Source organism: Thunnus thynnus, chromosome 19, assembly GCF_963924715.1.
Source record: "Thunnus thynnus chromosome 19, fThuThy2.1, whole genome shotgun sequence".
NCBI lineage: Eukaryota > Metazoa > Chordata > Actinopteri > Scombriformes > Scombridae > Thunnus > Thunnus thynnus.
Genome location: NC_089535.1, coordinates 1,192,231 through 1,217,563, shown reverse-complemented (window position 1 = coordinate 1,217,563; position 25,333 = coordinate 1,192,231). Strand labels below are relative to the sequence as shown.

The 25,333-nt window shown below is 37.5% G+C and overlaps 2 protein-coding genes and 1 pseudogene across 3 annotated transcripts in view; 2 read left to right on the top strand and 1 right to left on the bottom strand.

The window, feature by feature from the left end:
* Positions 1 to 8,528, top strand: part of LOC137170626 (uncharacterized) — a 303,513-nt gene extending 294,985 nt beyond the window's left edge. Inside the window, exons 11-12 of the mRNA XM_067574134.1 lie at positions 3,983 to 4,870; positions 6,016 to 8,528. Coding sequence (XP_067430235.1) covers positions 3,983 to 4,870; positions 6,016 to 6,922 — 1,795 coding nt within the window. The 3' untranslated portion in view covers positions 6,923 to 8,528. The remainder of the gene's footprint in view (positions 1 to 3,982; positions 4,871 to 6,015) is intronic.
* The window catches only part of abraxas1 (abraxas 1, BRCA1 A complex subunit), a 49,509-nt gene that overhangs the window by 23,320 nt on the left and 856 nt on the right, over positions 1 to 25,333 (bottom strand). The window contains exons 2-9 of one of the 2 annotated variants that reach the window (XM_067574147.1): positions 23,794 to 23,884; positions 21,999 to 22,035; positions 21,850 to 21,916; positions 21,564 to 21,766; positions 20,197 to 20,316; positions 20,005 to 20,089; positions 19,773 to 19,884; positions 15,517 to 15,987 (exon numbers count right to left, since the gene is read on the bottom strand). In XM_067574147.1, the coding sequence (XP_067430248.1) occupies positions 15,647 to 15,987; positions 19,773 to 19,884; positions 20,005 to 20,089; positions 20,197 to 20,316; positions 21,564 to 21,766; positions 21,850 to 21,916; positions 21,999 to 22,035; positions 23,794 to 23,884 (1,056 nt within the window). In that variant the 3' untranslated portion in view covers positions 15,517 to 15,646. Of the gene's footprint in view, positions 1 to 15,516; positions 15,988 to 19,772; positions 19,885 to 20,004; positions 20,090 to 20,196; positions 20,317 to 21,563; positions 21,767 to 21,849; positions 21,917 to 21,998; positions 22,036 to 23,793; positions 23,885 to 25,333 lie in introns of those variants that run through there. The other variant, XM_067574148.1, reaches the window with a different exon arrangement.
* On the top strand, positions 10,306 to 14,565 carry LOC137170641 (small ribosomal subunit protein bS18m-like; annotated as a pseudogene).

Here is a 25,333-nt window from a genome sequence, read left to right as displayed (position 1 = left end):
TCTCCTCAGCAGGACGATCAGGAGGCCGCCATTTCTCAACAAGACTCCATCTTGGATAAAGAAGCCTTCAGCTACCTCTTTCATGTCCTCAGCACTAGCAGCTGTCTGTCTCAATGGAGCTACAGAAGGATCTTTTTCCTGCTCTAATATAAGGGCTTCCCGAGTAAACTGAGAGCAAGGTGACACCTCAGCTAGCCTAGCAAAAAAGTTATCAGCCAATCCACCAGACAGTTCATCCTGCTCGCTGAAATTTCCTTTTTCAGCAGCCAGAGCCTGAGCACGCGTCACCACACAAGCTGTAAACACCTCGGGTGTTCTCTCTCCAAAGCCATGGTCTCTGGGACTTCACAAGGTTTCTCACATACAACCGGTGTCACACAAACCTGAGTACCAGCCAAATCATTTCCCAACACAAAGGCAACCCCTTCAACTGGCAAGGAAGGTACGATGCCGACCACTACCGGCCCATTTACAATGTTAGACTTCAGAAATATCCGGTGCAAAGGAGCACTAATAAAACCACCTCCCACACCCTTCACTGGGGTAGAAGCTTTTAAATAGGTGGCGGGCGAGAGGTCTATAATACCCTGAACCAATAAGGACTGTGTGGCCCCTGTGTCCCTCAGGATGGATATAGGGACCATTTCCCTATCAGGTGTCCCAGAAACAGCCCCTCTTGACACAAAACCCTCAAACCCCTTTGCTACTGGGCAGGATGGCAGGTTCATGCTGTCCACTTCACCAAGACCAATCTGTGTGTGGGCATTTATCAACCCCACAATTTTCTCGTCCCCATTTCTTTTCCTGAGACCAGGACAGCTGGACTTTATATAGCCAGGCTTATTGCAATAATGACAGATGACATCACTTCTAGGAATAAAAGGCTTCTCATACCTTTTCCCTGGTCCTTGAGACCGCAGGGAGGGAGGAGTAGGCTTAACCGCGATAGCCTCTGTAGGCCTGTCAGTGGCAGCCTGCCTCCTATCCTGTCTGCCAACCTTGCCTTTCCAAGGCGCTTCTCTGTGCGTGAACTCATAAGAATCTGCTGCCATAGCAGCTCCTCTCAACTCTGTAATGCCCCTCTCATTTAGATGTATTTCCATGTGCCCGGGGTAAACTGGTTTTAAACTGCTCCACCAGTTTAAGTTGCCGCAACTCTTGAAAGGTATGGGTGTTAGTACTTGCTAACCACCTATCAAGCACAACCTCCTGTTGCCTAGCCAAATCAAGGAAAGTCTCACTTGGTTTCCGCTGCAGAGACCTGAACTTCTGTCGGTAGGCTTCTGGCACCACCTCATAGGCTGCCAAAACCACCTTCCTCACAGCATCATAGTCTCGGCTGTCAGAAGCATCTAAGGCTGCATAAGCTTCCTGAGCTTTACCCTCAAGCACACTCTGGATAAGCAACGTCCACCTATTCTCAGGCCACTCTAGCTCTTTGGCAATTTTCTCAAAAGCTTCGAAGAAAGAGGCCACATCATCACAATTAAACTTTGGCATGAGTCTTAAACAGCTGGAAACATCAAAATGAGCCTCGTGCTTATGTTGTAGGACACTATGGTTAGCTTTAAACTTCTCTTGCTCCAATGCCAACCTTGCCAACTCAAGTTTTTGCTCTTGCTCTCTTGCTGCCATCTTTGCCAACTCAAGTTGAAACATCTGCTCCCTCTCTCTCTCTTGTACCAGATCATGCAGGTGTAACATTGAAATGAGAGTCTCCACAATTTCTGGCTTTCTAGCCTCTGGATTTATCTCGACCTCACAATATTGAGCTACTGTAAGCAAATCTTCTTTTCTAAGCTTACGCATCTCATTTCACCCAAAATCGCTCCCACAAAACTCTTCTACTGTGAAAGTAGCCATAGTTACCGTAAGTGAGCGCTCACCTCTGGGGTAACCAAAGGAAACAAGGCCCTCACAAAAATTACCTCTAAGGTAACTTATCAGATGGCCATAAAACTAAACGTATAACCTGCTAACAGGAGGTAGCTCATAGGTCACTCTATTCTCAGAGATCAATACAAACATAAGTCACACACAGCGCTCATGACACTGCTACTTACAGACGGACCACCAACCGATGCACCCAGTAGTCGCACACAGCGCTTATGGCAATACAACTTAAAGACGGACCGCAAACCAATGCACCCGAACGCCACGCACAACAGCAAAACACCAGCCGTCAACCAACCCGCTAAGCCACACTGTTATTGTCAACTTACAGACCTATATCCTCGTTTTTAACCTCGACACACCCGATAAAGATTTTCCTTGACTTCTCGTCTAGCTAGCTGAGTTTTACATACATACACAACCATCTGTTTAAAACGAGAGTCTAGCACCGAGCAGCTGTTCTGCCCGTAGCTGTATGTCCATGGCCTACTTCTAAACCTAGCAACATACAACTTTTCCCGAGCTGAATCCAACTCAATTGTGCCTTTTCCCGCAAACAGAATGCTTGGATGTAACTCACTAACTGAACTCTAGTCGCCTCGAATCCATATCCCGAACGAGTCTCCCAAATTATGTTACGGACTAGTCAAGTCTGGGGGATTCAGTATTAAGAACCAATACTAGTCCTAACCTGGAGGGTGTAGAAAAGGAGAAAACGTGGAAGAACACAGAGGAAGACGGACTGATTTCCAATATTAGAGAGACAATCTGGAGGTGGGTTACCTTATTGAGGTTCCACGCCGACCAGCATTTCAAGTCCCTCCGACTCGGCCTCGCCAGCGCTGGGCGTTGCTCTCATGAGCCGCAAGCTCCTTCTGGCGATTCAGTTCAGTTTTTGGTGGTTGGGGGATGGGTCTCCGAAGAACAAAGCTGGTTTTATACAAGGGTCCGGGCACAGGAAAGGTGTGAAGCTGTAATGTCTCGAAAAACGCTTCTAATAGGACGTTATGTTGCGTTACTCCAGTGGCTGCGCACGCACCTCACCGTGACATCCTTTTATCAACCTGCAGCTTAACCACACCCCCTTGTTATCTTCTCAATGAAAACCAGCCCAGTGTTTAGGAAAGGGAAAGGAAGAAAGAGGAACTATAAACCCCGCCCCCTTTACTCCTAACACCTGTTTCTGGATATTTGGTGAAAATTTGTTTCACGTTTGGATGGAAATGTGTCTAATGTCCTGGAATTTGCTCTGCAGACGTTACTGGAAGCTATCGGTCTGCTTATCTGTACTGTTGGGAACAATACAGACAAAAAGAAACAGCTGCTCTGATACACAGACAAGACGACCTTTAAACACAATTATTACTGATGTTTTTAGGTTTGTTATTCCCATGTAACACATACACAAGTATAACCAGAATACAACATTATAATTAATTTTAAATAAAAAAATAAAAATAACAAAAAATATTATTATTATTATTATCATCATCATCATCATCATCATCATCATCATCATCATCATCATTATTATTATTATTATTAACAACAACAACAATAATAATTATTATTATTGCTGTATTCTGGTTATAATTGTGTATGCAGGATGGGATTGACAAAGCTAAAAGCATCAGTAATAATTCTGTTTATCAAGTATATAATGTAGTAAAAATGTTTTGGTACATTAGGCAAAGATTTCAATTTTTCTTGACAAAGTCATTAAAGAAACTCAGAACTTGGTGTTTGGAGGTTTGAATATGTATTTTAAATGTTCTAACTAAAGGCAGTGGTATGTTACACAGAAAAAGAAGATCCTGTTAATTGACTGTAATCTGAGTCTCTGTCCTCACAGTCAAAACCAGAACTCACATTTAGACTAAAATCCCCAAATGTGGCCGTTTGGTTTGACTTTATTTTATACATATTCTACAATCACAGATGTCACAGCTGCAGTATTTATACTCCACTGTACTATTATTCATTTATTAAACCAGCCGCTAATGTAGGCATGTATATGATTAGAAATGTGTTTAATTTGTCAGTTTGATGAGAAAAGAACATGTTGATTGAATCTCTGCTTTTTCTACAGGACTTATAACACAACTTATGAGGACATCATCTCCAAAAGTTCTCTGATCTCTTTAGGATCTCCTGATGTCTACCAGCTGAGAACAAAGGAAGAGAAGTTTGGAAATCTGACAAGAAAAACTGTTGGTGAGAAAAACCTGAACAAGAAAAACAAAACCATCTTACTTGTAGGTGAAACAGGAGCAGGAAAATCTACTCTGATCAACGCTCTGGTCAACTACACCATGGGAGTGAAGTTTGAGGACAACATCTGGTTTGAGATCGTAGAAGAAGAGAAGAAGATAAGTCAGTCAGAGAGTCAGACATCAGATGTGATCGTGTACAAGATCTTTGGTTTTGAAGATAAAACTCTGCCCTTCTCTCTGACCATCATCGATACTCCTGGATGCGGAGACACCAGAAGGAATGAACATGATGACATCATCACTCAAAGATTATCTAACTTCTCCCGCTCAGAAGATGGAGTTCATGAAGTTGATGCAGTGGGTCTGGTGATGAACTCGACTGAGAATCAACTGAGTGACCGACTGAAGTACATCTTTGATTCAGTGACGTCTCTGTTTGGAAAAGACATTGAGAAGAACGTTGTCGCTCTCATGACACACTCAGATGGAATAACACCTGACAATGCTCTGAAAGCTCTTGAAGCTGCAAACATTAAATGTGCCATAGACGAGGAGAATCAACCCGTTCACTTCCTGTTTAACAACCGTCAGAACAAACAGAGAACAAAGAAAACAGAGTTTGCTTTAGGGAACGCATGGAGGGTAACAGAGACAGGAATGGAAGAATTCACAGACTTCCTGGAAAAATCTAAACCTCAACAGAAGGTCCAGAAACTGGAGGGGATGAAAAATCGAGAGGATGACAGAACCAGAGCAGGGCTCCGGTACGTGTTTGGTAAACTAACAGCAGCTAAAGATGCAGTGATGTAGGTGAACAACATCAGACAGCTGTGTGGACAACAAGCTCTACACTGTTCATATAAGTGTTTAAACATCACAAACGTTATTTGATTTTAATCATTTTAAGTTTGATGTTGATGTAAATATCTCCTGTAATGAAACAGAAGACTAAATGATAAACTGAATCAAGTTATGTTAAGATTGAAGGTTAGCGCCACCAGCTGTTTATCTCCTAATATTCACACAGCAGCAGTGGATGGAAACAAACATTCACAACATTTTCTATTGAACCTTTTCTGGATATTTGGTGAAAATTTGTACAACATTTTGATGGAAATTTGACTAAAGTCCTGGAATTTGCTCTGCAGACGTTACTGGAAGCTATCGGTCTGCTTATCTGTACTGTTGGGAACAATACAGACAAAAAGAAACAGCTGCTGATACACATACAAGACGGCCTTTAAACACAATTATTACTGATGATTTTAGGTTTGTTATTCCCATGTAACACATACACAAGTATAACCAGAATACAACATTATTATTAGTTTTCAATTTAAAAAAAGAAACAATATTGATAATGATAATTGCTGTATTCTGGTTATAATTGTGTATGCAGGATGGGATTGATAAAGCTAAAAGCATCAGTAATAATTCTGTTTATCAAGTATATAATGTGGTGAAAATGTTTTGGCACAATAGGCAAAGATTTCAATTTTTTTTTTTTAATTAGTGCATATTCCAAAATGTGAAGCCATTAAAAAGAAACTCAGAACTTGGTGTTTGGGGGTTTGAATATGTATTTTAAATGTTCTAACTAAAGGCAGTGGTATGTTACACAGAAAAAGAAGATCCTGTTAATTGACTGTAATCTGAGTCTCTGTCCTCACAGTCAAAACCAGAACTCCCATTTAGACTAAAATCCCCAAATGTGACCGTTTGGTTTGACTTTATTTTATACATATTCTACAATCACAGATGTCACAGCTGCAGTATTTATACTCCACTGTACTATTATTCATTTATTAAACCAGCCACTACTGTAGGCATGTATATGATTAGAAATGTGTTTAATTTGTCAGTTTGATGAGAAAAGAACATGTTGATTGAATCTCTGCTTTTTCTACAGGACTTATGAGAACATCATCTCCAAACCTTCTCTGATCTCTTCAGGATCTCCTGCTGTCTACCAGCTGAGAACAAAGGAAGAGAAGTTTGGAAATCTGACAAGAAAAACTGTTGGTGAGAAAAACCTGAACAAGGAAAACAAAACCATCTTACTTGTAGGTGAAACAGGAACAGGAAAATCTACTCTGATCAACACTCTGGTCAACTACACCATGGGAGTGAAGTTTGAGGACAACATCTGGTTTGAGATCGTAGAAGACGAGGAGAGAAGATGTCCGACAGAGAGTCAGACATCAGATGTGATCGTGTACGAGATCTTTGGTTTTGAAGATGAAACTCTGCCCTTCTCTCTGACCATCATCCATACTCCTGGATACGGAGACACCAGAGGGACTGAACATGATGACATCATCAGTCAAAGATTATTTGACTTGTTCCGTTCAGTAGATGGAGTTCATGAAATTGATGCAGTGGGTCTGGTGATGAAGGCGAGTGAGAGCCGACTGAGTGACCGACTGAAGTACATCTTTGATTCAGTGACGTCTCTGTTTGGAAAAGACATTGAGAAGAACATCGTCGCTCTCATGACACACTCAGATGGAATAACACCTAAAAATGCTCTGAAAGCTCTTGAAGCTGCAAACATTAAATGTGCCAAAAATGAGAAGAATCAACCCGTTCACTTCCTGTTCAATAACATCCAGACCAAACAGAGAACAGAGGAAACAGAGCTTGCTTTAGAGTACGCATGGAGGGTAACAGAGAGAGGAATGAAACAATTCACACACTTCCTGGAAAAATCTAAACCACAACAAAAGGTCCAGAAACTGAAAGGGATGAAAAGTCAAGTGGATGAAAGAACCAGAGCAGCAATGCGATACATGTTTGATAAACTAACAGCACTTTAAGATGCAGTGATGAAGATGAACAACATCAGACAGCTGTGTAGACAACAAGCTCTACACTGTTCATATAAATGTTTAAACATCACAAACATTATTTTTTTTTAATCCTTTTAAGTGTGATGTTGATAATTGTATTTTTTTTTTTTAAATCGTCTTTTAAATTTTAAATTGTGTGATTCTGGGAAACCGCCTCCTCTGTGATATATAACTGTTCATTTAGTTTAATGTTTAATTATCATTTGTTGATCCACTTCAGTGAAAGTAAAGCCAGAGTTTATCTTATAGTGACAGCAGCTGTTGGTTTTCTTGTTATTGATTCTCACATCAATCACTCTCATAGTTCAGCCTCTTTTCTGCTCTCAGCTTCATCAGATCAAAACTCTTCATCAGTGTGTTCAGCTGCACTTCAGTAACCAGTTTACAGTCGATTCTCTGCACTCAGCTGATTTCTGTCCTGTCATGTAAACCAGAAACCTGGTTTCTGTATCACAGTAGAGGATTACAGAAACCTGAGGTTCCTCGATCCTCACTTGAACTGGAAGTCGTTCTGCTCCGCCATCTTGCAGGTCGTCCCAAAGCTCTTATTCCTGCTCTGAGGAGCCATGAGTGAAGATACACAAGAGCCTTCACGTCTTTTACCGACCGACACGCCTCCTTATTGGAAAGCTGATCAGTAGGCTTGTTTCAGATGAACTGCTCCTTTCTTGTAAAGTGGAGGGATCAGGCGGCAGCATCAGCAGGAAGTGACAAAAAGCTGCAGTCAAGTCAGACAGTTTCCAGCAGCTTTCAAAGAATCTACAGGAAGTCACAGAAATATTTACATCCTGTTAGATCTGATCCTGATTTAATAAAATGTTATCAAATCAATCTACTCAAGCTCAGCTGATCAATCACTGACATTGTTTTAATGCTGATCTGTATGATAGAGTATAAACTGTTAAAATGACCTATAATCAATAATCAAAACAACATTTATTCTGTAATCTCCAATATTAGACTATTAAATTATTTTACATAGAAATGTAACTGTTGCAGCAAGCGGATCACTACCTGCTGGTCAACATGCCGACTGTAATCAGCTGATGTCACACTAATCAAACTCATTCACATCTCATTGATGAAAGAAAGAAATTCTAATAAAATGAAATTATTATTTTTTTCTATGTAGTTTATCTTTTCTTGAGTTTTTGGGAAAGATCTTTGTATTAGCTTTTAGATTCGTTTCTCTCCTGCACAGATTTTCATTTTAAGTTTATTTCTTTTTTGTTTATTAACTTTAAATGAATGAATAGTTGAGTATATGCATGTAAAAGTATGTTTGTTACCTACATGTGAATGTCTCTGTGTACATATCAAATGTTTCAATATTGTATAAAAACATAATATTTTATGATGCACAAATAAAGTAAAACACAAATCAGACCTACTATTGCAAGAGGAAATAAAAAGCAGAAATAGACATTATATCATTTATCTGTCAAATATTCAGACTGTCGGAGCTTCACATCTGTACAGATGAAAATCTTCAAGTCACACTTGTAACCAAAAGTTATGAAATGTTATTTCAGTTCATAATATGGACAAGAATTAAATATTGATATAATCTTCATATTGTGTCTGTTGTAATATTTGGTTATTGAATGTTTTCTGTCTCTTTGGATGATAAAAGTTGTCATCAACACATCTGAATTCTTAGTAGAAGATCAGACAACTGAAATCCAAAATGAAGATAAAACGTCATGTCGTTGATCAAACTCCTGAACCAATCAGCTCTTTGATCAGGTGACATCCATTCTCCCATCATGCCCTGATCCTTGCAGTCAGTGGAGAACAACTGCAGCTGCAACAACTGCGGCAGGTTATCGTTGCTCGTGCGTGACGTCAGAGCAAGCCGGGAAGAGTTTTTCTGTCTAAAGCTGAAGGAACATCCAGATCTGGCTGTGTGTCCTTAACATTGGAAAACCTCCTGAAATATACAAAACATAGATAAGATTTAATTTAATTTAATTTGAAGGAACAAATGTCATTAAGAAATGACATCTTATGCAACATAAAAAGAAATGGTGGTCTGGAGGTACTACGTTTTGTAAGATTAAATAATACTTTCAAAGTGAAATGATTAACTAATTGTAAACAATTACTAACAATTATGTAGAAGTTAATTGGCAGAAAATGGTTAGTTGGGGACAAATTTTGTCTTAGTAACAAAGTTAAAAAGGTTTCCTTTTGCATCACATATATCCAGCAAAAAAGACATTAGAGACATTTATAATTAATATTGAATATTTTGAAATTTCTGTGGACTAGAAGAAGAAACAATGTGTCATTTGTTTTATCACTGTATGTTTACCAGAATATTTTAGGTGGATGTTTAGTATTATATAAGAATATAAGACGGAAACTCAGCAAACAATCCAATTCAAGGATAAAGACATTTTTATATGTTTTGAAGGCAATGAGACGGGAAAAGATTTTTTTTTTTTTTGTGCAGTTAATTTTATCAAAAGAAGAGATGAGAGGACTTCAAACCAAATTTGGGACATTTTTATCATGAACGCATCAATATGGTTCCACGACAAGAGTCCTTAAGAATAAGGAGGCAATTAAAACTAATTGTGTTTTTGATAAATTTCTTATTGACTGATGATACATTATTTTGAATTTGTATTACTTTTTCAAAATATTTGTTATAACTTTGTATATGTGCACCTGGTACGGACAGTTGTTTGTGTACATGCTGTTATTGTACACGTGTTCTCTAAAATAAAGAAATAATTTAAAAAGAATCTAACTAGTATGCATTGTGTGGTGATCGTGAAGGGGCTCATATCCATTGACTGAACGAGCCTGTTATATCAACATCTGAGCAAGAGAGAAATCCCAACATCATTTCCGTTTCCGGTTTACTGGTCAACTAGCTAACTGACAGCTAACCGTTTTAATACCTCGATTGTTTCCTTTCCGTTATTAGTTTAGCTACAATAAACTCCTGATAAGTTACCTAAATATATGCGATAATTACTAGACAGGAAACTTCATGTAACTGGCGGAGTTTTCTACCAATGTGTACCTTATTTTACTTATACCGCATAACAGACGTTGCTTAGCATGCTAATATGGCTTATAACAGACTTAAAATACTCAGATAAATACAGACTTTGTGGTGGGTCATGTACATTACATAATGACAATAATACAATGCTGTAAAAACAATTTATTTTGTTAATTTATGTAATGGGAGCTAGATGTGTCACACTTTGGTTTATTATGGGGGGATTTCTATCTTGTCCTTTTACCCTTTGAAGAGAGTTACGTCTAATCTTTTCCGAAAAACATTACACTCGCGTTTGTATCAGAAATTTAATATCTAAAGTGTAAAAAACACACGTCGCATGTTATTTTAATGTTCACAAATAAAGCTGCACTTCACACGTAATTTTGTTGCAATTAGAAAACAACTTTAGAAGTGGTAGGAACTAAAAACACCCAGTGAGAGACCGGAACTCGTGTCGGACCACTTCCTGTCCTGTATGAGGTCACAATGCTCGCCCTGAGACGGTTTCAGCGGATAAAAGCTGTTTTTTCACAACATGGAAACACAAGTAAGACTGTAAACACGTTACAGAGTTTATTAAGTGTAAAAGACTGTTTTTATAAATTAAATTCAGTGTTTTCTGTTAAACTACGGATTGCGATGCTAATGCTAATGCTAACATTAGCCAGCAGATGTTATGATTATAATTTTCTCTGCAGGTTTAAGAAGTTTGACCTCTTCAAATGTAGAACAACAGAAGATGACGTGGTGGGTATTGTGTACTATTAATGATAATATTAATGATCACAGAAATATATCAGTATTAGCAGGTTTAACGCAATAACACAATATTATTTTTTCTTTATTTTTAAGCTGGTAAAGATTGAAAACCCGTACAAAGAACCACAGAGAGGATGCATCCTCTGCAGCGTCACAGTGGACTTCAAAAACATTCAGGTGAGTAAAGTAGAGATGCAACTAACGGTTATTTTCATTATCGATTATTCTTTCGAGTATTTCCTCAATTCATCGTTTGATCTGTAAAATGTCAGAAAATAATGAAAAATAATAAAAGTTTCTCAGAGTCAAAGGTGACGTCTTGTTTTGTTTGATCAACAGTCAAGAACTTAGATATTTATTATCACGTTTGACAAAGTAAAATATTTGAGAAGCTGAAGAAGACATCTGCTGGTAAACTCTTCATATTGCACTTGTATAGTTGAATTAAAGCAGTGATCAAACAGTCAAAACACACAAGTGGTTTTACTGCAGAGTTTTGATTATTGTTTGTTCAGTAAGATCCACATCATTAACAACTGATCACTTTCAATCAGTCAGGCTCAAGACTGTTGTTTTAAGACAGAGTTTAGGTTGTAAGACTAGACCATTAAAATTAAATTGTGAGCTTCAGAATTGAAATTACTGTCAGATTACTGAGTTTCCTCCAGATTCGTAGCCACAGATGTGAAGTTAATGTTCACTGACGTGAAGTTTTCTCTTTTCCTGATAAGAGAAATCTGTTTCATCCTTTGATCGATCCCGTCACTGACCTCTGAATGTCTCACATTCATGTCTCAGATCATCAGATCAAACAGAGACGCTGGTGTAGAGTTTGCTGTCATCCTGTGGATCAATTAGAGCTGCAACGATTAATCGATTAGCCAGTCGACTAAAAAAATAATCAGCAGCTATTAATGACAATCAAATCATTTTTTAAAAGCAAAAAAGCCAAATATTCACTGCTTTCAGATCCTCGAATGTGAAGATTTGAAGCTTCTCTTTGTCGTTGGACTGTTGATCAGACAAAACAAGACATTTGAAGACGTCACTTTGGGCTTTAAAGAAGTTATAACGAGCATTTTTCAGTATTTTCTGACATTTTATAAACAAAATGATTAGTCGATAAACTAATCAGGTGTTGTGACTGATATAAGAAGGTAAATGAGTATTTCTCCCACACCTGTGTCTCCTGTATGTGTCATCGTTGGTTATAAAAACTAATTAATCAATATATTTACTGTAAACTGTCTTCTATCTTCCTTACAGCTGCTGTCTCAGTTCATCTCACCTCATACGGGCAGAATATACGGCCGACACATCACAGGTGAGCAGCTGGACGACAATAAACAACTTTACACTGAATCATCTCATGTTTTCATTCTAACCTGCTGCTAAATGAGACATTATGAAATAATAATACAGACAAAATGAAACATGAAACATGAAACTGTGAAATAATTCAAAACGTTTGTAAAAAAGGTTTTATTTCAATACAGAAGTTTTTTTCAAGATCAGTTATTTATTTTGAAGCCGTTTTCATTCATGTTGTCTGTCAACAGAGCTGCAAAGATTAATTGATTAATTGTTTAGCTGATTGAAATAAAATAAATCAGCAACTATTTTGACAATCAATCAAATGAATCATTAATCACTGCAGTTCTGCTGATACTGTTAATTACACTTAATGCAGGTTTTTATGTTTTTTCTTTTGGGTTTGTGGTTTATTTCAGTTATTTAAGTTGTTTATTGTCTGTTAGTAATCATTTTTGTCAATTAAAATACACTAGAGCTGAAACAATTAACCAATTAATTATTAAGTGAATTGGCAGAAAATAATAATTTTTGTAAATTTTGATAATTAATTCTTAACAAAACAATTTCAATTAAAAAAGCCAAACATGTCCTGGTTCCAGTTTCTAAACTGTTTTGTTTCACTATAAACTGAATATTTCTGTTTTTTGGTCAAACAAAACAAAACATTTAACCTTATTTAACCATTTTATAGTCATTTATACTAATCGATTAATCAAGAGTAAAATAATCAGTAATGAAAATAATTATGTGAAACAGACGTGTGATTGGCTGATGCTTCAGTCTGAATGAGTGTGTAATTATTTCACAGCAGTAGTTTTAAACTTTAATATTGATCACTTCGGGTCTCCGTACTTGTCAGCAGTGTTTTGATAATTTGTGAAACAGAATAAAAACTTGTTTCATTCTTGTGTTTTCAGGCCTGTGTGGGAGAAAACAGAAGGAAGTCTCTAAAGCTATAAAGAAAGCTCAGTCGATGGGTACGTTTGCTTAATATCATTCATCTAAATGACGTGTAGAGCAGGTTTAATTAACAGAAGCTGTGTAATGTTACAGGAGTCGCTCATAGTGACAAAACCCACTGAGATTTATCATCAATCCTGCAGCTCTACAGAGACTTTTAGCCTCTTTTAGCTTCAGGTTTTCTGGCAGATTTCCTGTCTGGTTCAGTCTCAGCAGTTTTCTGATAAACCGGTCGTACACAAAGTCAGAGACTAGCTGGTGAACATAGTGGAGCATTTAGCAGCTAAAGAGTCAGATATTTCCCTCAGGAGTTGGTAGAGAGTTAAAAACAGCTAAAAGAGAGAGAATATTGGACAGAAACACGACTCCACATGAATGATAATGTTGCTCCGTAAACTGCTTTTTGTTCACGTAACGACTTCATAAGCTGATAATAAGTCAGATGTTTGTGTTTACAGCTTGTTTCTGCTGGTGAAAAACCACAAATAAAGCTTTAACTGAGTAGTTTTATTTACCTGAACATTAGAGGCGTCAGGCCAGAAAACGCTCATATGATTTATTTTTGTTACTCATTTGTGACGTTTTTGAAGGTATTTTCATTCTATCATGTTGTTTCAGTCAAGAGGACACGAGTGTTACAGGTTAGCAGGTGAAGTGAAACTATAAAGGACCAAGAATAGATCCCTGAGGAACCCCGCGAGTTATTATTTACTGATGATCGTGTTGCTCTGTGTCCGCTGGATGTTTGCTAACATCTCAGCCACAACTACTTTATGAGCTCATATGTCAGATGTTGTTTACAGCTTGTTCTGTTCAAAACAAGAAGTCAAAAATCTTCAGCTTTAAACAAATGATTTTAGTTGCCTTAACTTAACCAAACCTTTACGCCAGAAGTATCAGATCAATAAAAGCTCATATGAATCATTTTTGTAACATCTGAGCTGTTTTTAAAGCACCGGCAAACAATCTGCATCTGAGAATATAAACAGAAAATATAAAGGACCAAGATTAGATCCCTGAGGAACACCACCAGTCATTATTATAGCTGGTAACATGTTGTGTTTAGCAGAAAAATCACATCATGCAGTTTTAATTATCTTTGCACAACCTTGAGTGTCTGGTTCAGCTGTAGCCAGGAGAAGAAGTCCATTATACCTGGTAGAAAGCATGGGTCGAGTCTTTCTTTTTATCAGAAGAACATGCAGACATGTGAACTTCCTGTTTGTCATGACGACAAGAAGTTACAAACTCTTCTCAAACAATCTTAACAAACTCCGACAGTTATAAGGAGCTGTGGAGCAGGAAGTGACTGTTAATGATCAATAAGTTGTTTTTTCCTTAATTATAATTATTATAATAATTATTATTATAATTATAATTAATTTAATTATTTCTCCGTCCAGGTTTCATGTCGGTGACTCACAAGCATCCGCAGTTTATGAAGGACCCCAACATCTGCGGCGTCAGACATCTGGATTAGTGGATCAATGTGTGAAACTCGTCTCCTGTGTTGAAACTGTAATAATTATTATTTGTTAATTAAAACCTCTGATTCTGAGCTGTCGGTGTTTTTCATTCACCTGCAGTTTAACACAAGACAAGAAAAATCAATAAAACATGAATAAATGGGTGTTGAGTCGCGCCATTTACCTTTTTTTGGAGCCTACAGATACAGATATTCAATTAACTGTCATTAACGTTGATGAAAAACAGCAAATTCTCACATTTAAGAAGCTGGAACGAGATAATTTTTGGTATTTTGCTTGAAAAATGACGAGTAATTAACAGAATATTAACAGATTAATTTTCTGTATATTGACTAATCGTTGCGACTCTTCTGGTTTTTAAATATCTATGTATATAAATGTGTTTTAGTTCAGTACGGTGGATGTAATCATGTCTCTCTGAAGCCTGGACGGTCGGGACCCTCACAGGGGATGAAAGAGGATTATTCAGGTAGAAAATATTAAAAAAAAACAAAATTCTGTTTCACAAAATAAAGTTTGTTTTCCTCAAATCTTATTTTGAAAAATAAACTTTTATTGTGAAATTCTTTAGTCAGTTTAGTTTTAACCTCTTCTGACCTCTAAAATGATTCAAACAAAACAACTCAATATATAAAAATCTGCTTCACAAAATCAGGTTTGTTTTCCTCAAATCTTATTTTGAAAAATAAACTTTTCTTGTGAAATTCTTTCGTCAGTTTAGTTTAAAATAATTCAAACTAAATAATTGTAGAAAGCAGAATCATTCAGTTGTCATAACAACAGTTTGGAAACCAGATATGATTCAATCTGATTTAAATATTTTAAGTTATTCTGTATATTTATTTCATATATAATCGTTCACTCTAAACATTCAGCTGACTGAATAAACCGGAACTTTAGTAGGTTCTGGTCTGAAGATGTGTTGCTATGACAACAGCTCCAGATCAATTGTAAACTGTCTTTGAGAAACTGAATAATCCAGATAAATTATAGATTATTACTGAACAAACGACTGCAACACATTATTTAAACAAAAGATCTTTATCAGTAAACATTTTAAACAACGATAAACTTCCGCTGTTTATTTTAACTTAACGGATTAAAAAACAAGATGGCGTCCAGTTTCCATCAATAACAAACGTATTTTCCACATCAGGATCTACTTTTCCTGCGTTTCCTCTCCCTGCCCGGCGGAGTTTCTTTCAACCTTTTCCTACAGTGAGTCGCGCTGCCGGGACGCGGCGGCGGGGAGGAGGAGGAGGAGGGGGAGGAGGAAGAGGAGGGCGTTTCCTGAGCGGCTGGAGTTTCAGGGTCGGTCGTGTTCGTCGTCGTCGTCGTCGTCGTCGTCTCGGTGACGCAGGAGACGTCCGGTACAGGAAACGCCTCCACGGTTAAAGTCTGAGTGCGGAAGAGAGGCGAGCAGGCGAACAGAGCTCGGACGGCTTCGTGCAGCCGAAGGTTGTTCTTCTGCTCGGCTGGACGAGAATCCGCGTCTGAAGACAGAAAACAAGTTGAAAAGATCAGATTTAAAACATTATTACTGATGTTATTGTCGTTTTTATTGTAAACGATTAATCGATCAATCAAACGAAAGAAAAATAATCAAATATTTCAATAATTGATTAATAGCATCTGTGATTTTTTCTGCTTTATATCATAAACATGTTTGGGTTGAAGATATCTGAATATGTATATATACATGTTGTCACGTGTGAACGGGAGCAGGGATCAATATATTCAGGGAAATATGTAAAAGGGTTGCGTCCGTCTGATGTGAGACGCCGTCATGTGGAGCGAGCGAACCAATCACAAGACCTGATGCGTGGCTGACGTACTTGCGAGTCTGTTTTCAACATGGCGGCCGCATCATAAACTCTCTCATACTTCAGCTAAACAGGAAACACTAAAAATATGTTTCTGGAAACATGTGAGGTGAGAAATAGACACAGTAACATAATATTGATCCATATTTGATCAGGTCTGTCTAAAGGGCATCTGTCAGTGTTGCAATGCTGCCATCTGCTGGACGTGACGTGTTACTGACTGCAGCTGCACGTGTGAACAGTGAGAAAGGTTTTCCCAGTGATTTACTGGGAACTATGTGTGGCTTTTGTTGCCAGGTTTTTTTTTTTTTGAGTAAGGAACTGATAACATCGGAGGAATAAGAATATGAATTACTGATGTTATTGTAGTTTTTATTGTAAAGGATTAATCGATTAATCAAACGAAAGAAAAATAATCAAATATTTCAATAATTGATTAATAGCATCAGTGATTTTTTCTGCTTTATATCATAAACATGTTTGGGTTGAAGATATCTGAATATGTTCTTATATTAATGGACAGTTTTTCACATTTCATAGACTAAACGATTAATCAGTTAATTGAAAAATTAATTAGTAGATCAATAAAGAACAAATTGAGTTCTTTTATATTTTCATGATTTTTACACCTCATATGTTACAATATGATTATTTATAACGAGCACATTTTAAATATTCTGGACAGTTTGTAACTTTTTCTCTTTTAAATGTTTAATTTCCAAGATGATCACAACAGTAAATAAAAACTTTATTTGACGTTTCTACACGACGGCTGACTGATGATTCACTGTCAGGTCAAAGACACTGAGCACCAGTTCAATACTATTCATTGATTATTAATTAGTTGCAGAAACAGAAAACAGACACGTCTTAGTTAAACCAATTAAAATGAAGGCAACAGTTCATTATTAATGCAGACACATCTGGATCTCTGATATTTAGCCACATGTGTGTTTAGTGCTGCAGTTTAATAAAACATTAAAGGGTCATCTATACGTTATCATGTTTTCTAAATAAAAAGAGAAACGACGTACGATAGATCCGTCACTACACGGTTTCTGTTAATCTGTCTGTTATTATACTCGACTATGTCTGAGGGTTTGTTGGTCATCTGAGCAGAGAAACAGATAAATCTGATTCTATGTGTAAAATGAGTTTACAGAAACCCTCCTGTCTGCTGGAGAAACTGGAAACCAAAATGTTAAAAAACTGTCACCATGTTCTCTGGGTTTAAAGACTGTTGCAGAGATACACAAACCACCACATATGTTTCGGTTCTATAACTCAAGAATGTTTGAAAAGAGAAAAATATTTAATGAATAAACTGCTGACGGCTGTTAACGAGACTCTTAAACCAGGAAATCAGAGGAGAGACTTTAAACGTCCACATTTATAACAATAACAGCAATAAATCATCATAAATGAGTTCATATCAGTTACACAAATAAATGATAATGTTGTAAAGAAAAGATCCATAATTGATTATTAATTAATCCATTTTTCTGTGTGTGTTCTTATTTTGATATTTGTGACAAACATGAATATATTAAATGATCATAAATGAGTTCACTGTGTAAAAACACATAAACCTGATTTTATTTTTTACATTAAATATTTTTTATATTAAACACGTCAGTTGAGCTTTAAATGGTCACGATGTCGAACAGCAAAGTCTTTTAATACAGAATATAATTTTACCTTTATTTAATAGTTGTAAGGTTATTTTCATTATTTTATGCTGTTATCTTATATTTAATATTTCATACTTGGCTACATAGTATCCATGGTAACGATGCAGCTATAAAGCCCGTTACCGTGGGAACCAGTCAGATCAGGTGAGAGTGTGACTGTTAAACCTGTAAATAATAATAATATTAATGTACAGCTGACCTGAGAGAGACTTTATTACTGATTATAATCTATGATTGATCTGTATCAATAATCTGTAATATAGTGAGTTATTGATCCTGGTCGAGTTTAGACCGTCGATCCTGTCGTTTGTTATTTAACGGTTATTAAGCTTCGTCACAGAAAACATTTATTAGTTTCCTTTGATTCTGATTTTATTTATGTTAAATAGTTTTACTGACCGAGTTCGTTTCCCTCAGATACCAAAGTGATTATAAGCAATAAACAGACGTCATTGACTCAACTGACGTTACTGTCAGCTGTTAGTCCACCATCATCATCATCATCATCATCACAACACAACGCAGAGACTGCAGGCTGTCACTATTACCAGTGATATAAACTGTGAATATAGTCCCCCGTTACATTCACACCAATAAATGATCATGTTGTAAAGAAAAGATCCATAATTAATTATTAATTAATCCATTTTTTTGTGTGTGTTCTTCTGAGAAGTCTTATGTTTTTATGATATATACATATAACAGATAAAGTGTCTGGAAATGTTTCTCTCCAGTAAACAGTATCTGATAAAATGTTTGATTTCTTCTGAATCAAAGAGAAGCTTCATCATGAATCTGTCCTGCTGCCTTAAATGATACTGATGTCATCATCCATCTGCTCATCAGTTTGATTCTTTATCAATTCTATTATTGATTCCTGATACATTTATCTGTGTGGGGGGGAAAGGCCTCCACAGTGTTTTTATCTGTAGAAACAGAGTAGAAAAAGGTGAACATGTGACTGTTTGACTGTTGTTCAACCTGCCTGCATGACACTGATGTTCTTATAACATTAGATATTTACTCTCAGTTGGGAATCAGTAGGATTCCTGTTCAGGGAGTCAAACACATGGAATTCCTGGAATTTAAGCCCATGTTTACATAGAAAGATGTTTCAGCTGTTTCCACCTCATTCAAAATGATGATTTTACAAACATGACAGTTAAAACTGCTGTCATCTTTCCTCCTGAGATGAAGTCTCTCTCTAACATATCCTGAATGTTCAGGAACATTTCCTGCATGTTGTCACGTGTGAACGGGAGCAGGGATCAATATATTCAGGGAAATATGTAAAGGGTTGCGTCCGTCTGATGAGAGACGCCGTCAGGTGGGGCGAGCGAACCAATCACAAGACCTGACGCGTGACTGACGTACTGCGAGTCTGTTTTCAACATGGCGGCCGCATCATAAACTCTCTCATACTTCAGCTAAACAGGAAACACTAAAAATATGTTTCTGGAAACATGTGAGGTGAGAAATAGACACAGTAACATAATATTGATCCATATTTGATCAGGTCTGTCTAGAGGGCATCTGTAAGTGTTGCAATGCTGCCATCTGCTGGACGTGACGTGTTACTGACTGCAGCTGCATGTGTGAACAGTGAGAAAGGTTTTCCCAGTAATTTACTGGGAACTATGTGTGAAAGAGGCTTTTGTTGCCAGTTTTTTTTTTTGAGTAAGGAACTGATAACATCGGACATGACATCTCTGCTCTCTGGTCTTATTACAGTCAGTGAATCTACTGAGTGAACCTGTGACGTACTTTTATCTGCTCCGCTCTGCTTCTTCTCGCTGACTCTCTTCCTCAGAGCCGAAACGTCTGCCAGCAGAGTTTCCAGCAGCCGTTCGCTCTCCTCCACGTCGCTGCACGCTTTCTGCCACACAACAAACAGGAAGACAGAGAGAGAGAGAGGGAGAGAGAGAGAGTGAGAGACACGGCGGGAAGTTAAAATCAACTCTTAAAAACAGTTGAAAACATCTGCTCTGCTGCTCACCTGCAGCTCCGACTGCAGAGAATCGTTCATCTTGTTCATTTCGTTGACTTCTCTCAGAAACCCGTTGGAGGAGAAGAACTTAGAGCTTCGACAGGATCAGACACACATATATACGTCAGATATATTTATTTATTATATATATATACACACACAGTGATGTGATGTGACGGTGTAGGCCGGCAGGAATGTTACCCGTGTTTCTTCATGGTGACGTTATAACCGACAGCCGAACACGGAGCAGACACCTTCCAGTACGCCAGCTGCTCCAGTAAACCCAGATTGTTGACCAGTACGGGAACATTGATGAAACGCCTTCACGCCATAACGAAACCAGCATCGACGCCATGACAGCAGAGAGAGAGAGAGAGAGAGAGAGAGAGAGAGAGAGAGAGAGAGAGAGAGAGAGAGAGAGAGAGAGAGAGAGAGAGAGAGAGAGAGAGAGAGAGAGAGAGAGCACACAGCTTTTATACACTGATAGTGGACACTGTAGAAAGATAAAACATTGATTTAACAGAGCTGCAACTAACTCTTATGTTCATCTGTTGATTAATCGAGTAGTTTATTCTATAAAAAGTCAGTAAATGGTTAAAAATGATGATCAGTGTTTCCCAAAGTCAAAGATGACGTCCTTAAATATCTTGTTTTGTCCAAACCGACTGTTTTGATAACTGATTCATCATTCTGAGTCATTTTTTTAAGAAGAAAAAAGTCCAAATTCTCTGATTTCAGCTTCTTAAATGTGAATATTTTCTGGTTTCTTTAGTCTTTATGACAGTAAACTGAAGATCTTTGAGTTCTGGATGAAACAAAACATTATAAGACGTCATGTTGGACTTTTTGGGAAACAATTATTGACGATAACAATCAATAATCAATAAAATAATCGTTAGCTGCAGCCCTAAAGGTGATAGATGGGATTAAAAAAGAGAAAATCAAAATATGAAATTAAAATAGAAAATACAAAACAAGATGTTTGATCTTTGGGGAAAAAAACTGATCCACATTTTTCACCATTTTCTGACAAAACAACTAATCGATTAATCAAATCTAATCAACAGATTAATTGATGATCATTAGTTGCAGTTTAAAACAGAGACTGTCATCATCATCATCATCATCATCATTTCTACATCACAGCTCTGAGTGTGGAAACAACTTTGAAGCAATATTATTTCGCAATTTGTTTTTTTTTTTTTTTTTACAGATTTCCGTTTCTACTCCGATGACAGAAAAACATCCTGATGTTAAAGGACAGTTTCACAATTTTCTAAGTGAGTCTTAAAGCAACAGTCAGTGTGTTTCTTGCTGTAATCATCCTCCTGTTCATACGGACCAGTAGAAGATCCTTCATAATGACCTGTATGACGTTTATCTGAAGCTAATATGAAGCTTCAGCGTCCAGATGAGTCAAATCCAGTAGATATCTTTCAACGTTACAGTCTTTTTAGTGTCAAAGTTCCTCTTTTTGTTACTATACTTCCACCTGCAGCTCAACAGGGAAACACACAGACTGTAAACGTGTCAGATATCCACTTTAGCGTGTTTATTTTAGTCGTCACCTGCTGCGTGAGATGAAGGCGGCGTACTCCATCCTGTGGGTCGACCCCGGCGACGGAGACGTTAACTTGCTGGGCGTCAGCAGCAGGAAGATCATGTGAGGGTTGGACAGAGCGCTCTTCAGCTTCTCATGGACGATCCTTTCCCTGAACGTCATCTGTTGATCCGTGTTCCTCCGCTGGCGGTACCAACCGATCACGCTCTCCTCCAGCATCCAACACAAAACACATCATCCGTCCACATGAAGTCTTTTAAACACGGATTCTTACAGTCTGAACACTGACTTACCTGCTTATTGTCAGCCAGGATCTTCTTCACTGCATCCACGTTCACCTCTCCTACGCTGTTATAGAAGCTGCGTACACACAAACATCATGATGTCATACGACAGTAAAAACACTGCTGGACTGATAGAACTAATAGAATCTGCTACTCACTGGTTCAGCTTGTGGCAGGCGATGTGCTTCTGGACATCTGTTCAAGAAATAAAGATTTATTATGAAGTTATGGAAGAAAATATAATTCAACAAGGTAAAAATACTCCGTTACTAGTAAAAGTACTGCAGGAAAAATGCTACAGTACATCAGTATTATGAGCTTGATGTAGTTAAAGTATTGCAGTAAAAGTACATAAGTATTATGAGCTTGATGTAGTTAAAGTATTGCAGTAAAAGTACATAAGTATTATGAGCTTGATGTGGTTAAAGTATTGCAGTAAAAGTACATAAGTATTATGAGCTTGATGTAGTTAAAGTATTGCAGTAAAAGTAGTGGTTTGGTCCCTCTGACTGATATATTATTATATATGACATCATTAGATTATTAATAGTGAAGCATCAGTGTTAGAGCAGCATGTTACTGTTGTAGCTGCTGGAGGTGGAGCTAGTTTACACTACTTTATATACAGTTAGCTAGTTTAGTCCAGTGGTTCCCAACCTAGGGGTCGGGGCCCCTCCAAAGGGTCAGCAGATAAATCTGAGGGGTGGTGAGATGATTAAAACAAACTCTTCTCCAGTAAACAACTTGTTATTCACCAGATGCTGCTTCTGTTTCCCTCATGTGGCATTTATGTGGTGTCGGAATAATTGGAAAAATGAGTTCCCAACTGGGAAACTTTACATGAACGCTCCCTCATGTCGGAATAGACTCACAGGTCAACGCTTCGCTCTCAGAGACTGAGGACAGTCTGCCAGCTTTCATTGTTAAAACTGGATGGAAACAATTAGAGAGTTTTGTCGTTGACAGAGTGTAAGAGCTGTGGGTTTATTAGCAGTTGTTATCATCGCTATTCAAACAGCTACTGTGCATCTAGAAATCCCCAAACTTCAGCAGGAAGAGATCTCTGACTGCCTGGTACCGCGGGACTGAAGTCAGAACAACAACCAGGAGAAAATTTTGGTACCAACTTGCTGAAAGTTGACGTCATGTACGCAGAAATGTGACGGATGACAGTAAATATTTGGTTGATGGCAGGAAACTCTGCAAAGAAATGTTTTGCTCAGTTGTAATTTGTAATACGGTTTTAGGTTGTAAACTGTTGGAGTGACATAGATTAGTTAGAAAAGTGATTTATTAGCATTAACCCTGATAACAAGTCAGATAAAGCAATATTTTAGTGTATTTATGGAACGTACAGGTGCAACAAGTCTGAGATGAAATAACGTCTTTATAGCGTTCATGTTGTTTCCACAAAACGACCAACAAGCAATGACGACTTCCCAACTTCAAGCACATGAACGCACCGTTATCTACAATTAATCCATTCATCATGTGACTGACAAATCACTATAAAATATCATATTAATACCATATAAATAAACACTATAATCAAAGCCTTCTTCAAAATGACTATAAATAAAAATATCATTACAATAATTATAAGAGAATCACCATAATAATCTTACAATTAGATTATCATCATATTCAATTAAGACAATTCAGTCTCTTTATTCAGATCAGTCACAAGTCAAACAGGTTGGGAACCGCTGCTGTCATATTTATAACTTATAAGATTATTGAAGATTTTGTATATAAATTTAATTAATCTGAGAAGTGACCAGTAACTGCATCTGTAAAAGTCAAATACTTCCTGCAGGAGAAATATAAAGCAGCATAAACACTTGAGTAAATGTACTTTCCTGTATTATATTATATTATATTATATTATATTATATTATATTATATTATATTATATTATATGTGTCAGTGAGGATGTAACACTGGATAACTTACTGTATATTTCCTCGATGTGAATGTGATCAGCCTGAGAGTCACTGATGGTGATCTGCTCTTCAAATTTACTCTCTCCGAGGATCAAACCTTCCTGCAGACACCAAATACAATATACATATATATATATATTATATATATATCATGATTTAAAAGTGAAACGTTGACTGTGGTCTGAAACATCCACTATGTTCACTCTTATGAGTGTTAATTTTAAATTTATTTAAGTAAAGAATTATTAGTCTTTTACATCAACAACTATATTGATCCTGTTTAGGAATTAAAATCATTTATCAGAAACACATTAAACAGACACTTAATATAATATACAGTGAAGTTTGGACACATCTACTCATTCAAGGGTTTTTCTTTATTTTTACTTTTTTTCTGAATTGATAATATGTGAACCAGCTTCATGAGGTCGACACCTGGATGGTTTCCAGTTAACAGCTGAGACTCGCTAATAGTTAACTGGTGGAACTTGTTGCCGTGGTGATGTTAGTACACAGCAAACAGTCCTGTTCAAATACTGCAGTAAGTTACCGCTCAGCTCAGTAAAGACAAACGACGTCCATCATTACTTTAAGACATGAAGGTCAGTCAGTCCAGAACATTTCAACAACTCTGAAAGTTTCTTTAAGTGTCGTCGCGAAAACCATCAAACGCTGTGATGAAACTGGATCTGATGAGGAAAAGAAGAACAAGAGTTCCTCTGCTGCAGAGGAGAAGTTCATCAGACTGCCAGCGTCAGAATTCAACAACTAACACCTCAGATTAGATCCCAGACCAACCATCATCACAGCAGACACATCTCAACATCAACTGAGGATCAACTGAGGAGACTTCATGGTAGAACTGCTGCAGAGAAACAGGACTGATGGAGACCAGTAAGAAGAAGAGAAACAGGACTGATGGAGACCAGTAAGAAGAAGAGAAACAGGACTGATGGAGACCAGTAAGAAGAAGAGAAACAGGACTGATGGAGACCAGTAAGAAGAGGAGAAACAGGACTGATGGAGACCAGTAAGAAGAAGAGAAACAGGACTGATGGAGACCAGTAAGAAGAAGAGAAACAGGACTGATGGAGACCAGTAAGAAGAAGAGAAACAGGACTGATGGAGACCAGTAAGAAGAAGAGAAACAGGACTGATGGAGACCAGTAAGAAGAAGAGAAACAGGACTGATGGAGACCAGTAAGAAGAAGAGAAACAGGACTGATGGAGACCAGTAAGAAGAAGAGAAACACCAGGAAAGGACATTAGACGAGGGGAAATCTGTTCTTTGGTCTGATGAGTCCAAATTTGAGATGTTTGTTTCCAACTGTCGTGTCTTTATGAGACGCAGAGAAGCTGAAGTTGTGCTTAATGGGACAATCATTTGTTCTTCAGCAGGACAACGACCCAAATGACCCAAACACCTCCAGACTCTGTAAGGTCTGAATGATAAAGAGCTGCAGCAGATGAGCTGATCTCCACAATCACCAGACCTAAACCCATCAGCTGGATGTGAAAACTCCTTCAACACTGTTAGAAAAGCATCCAGG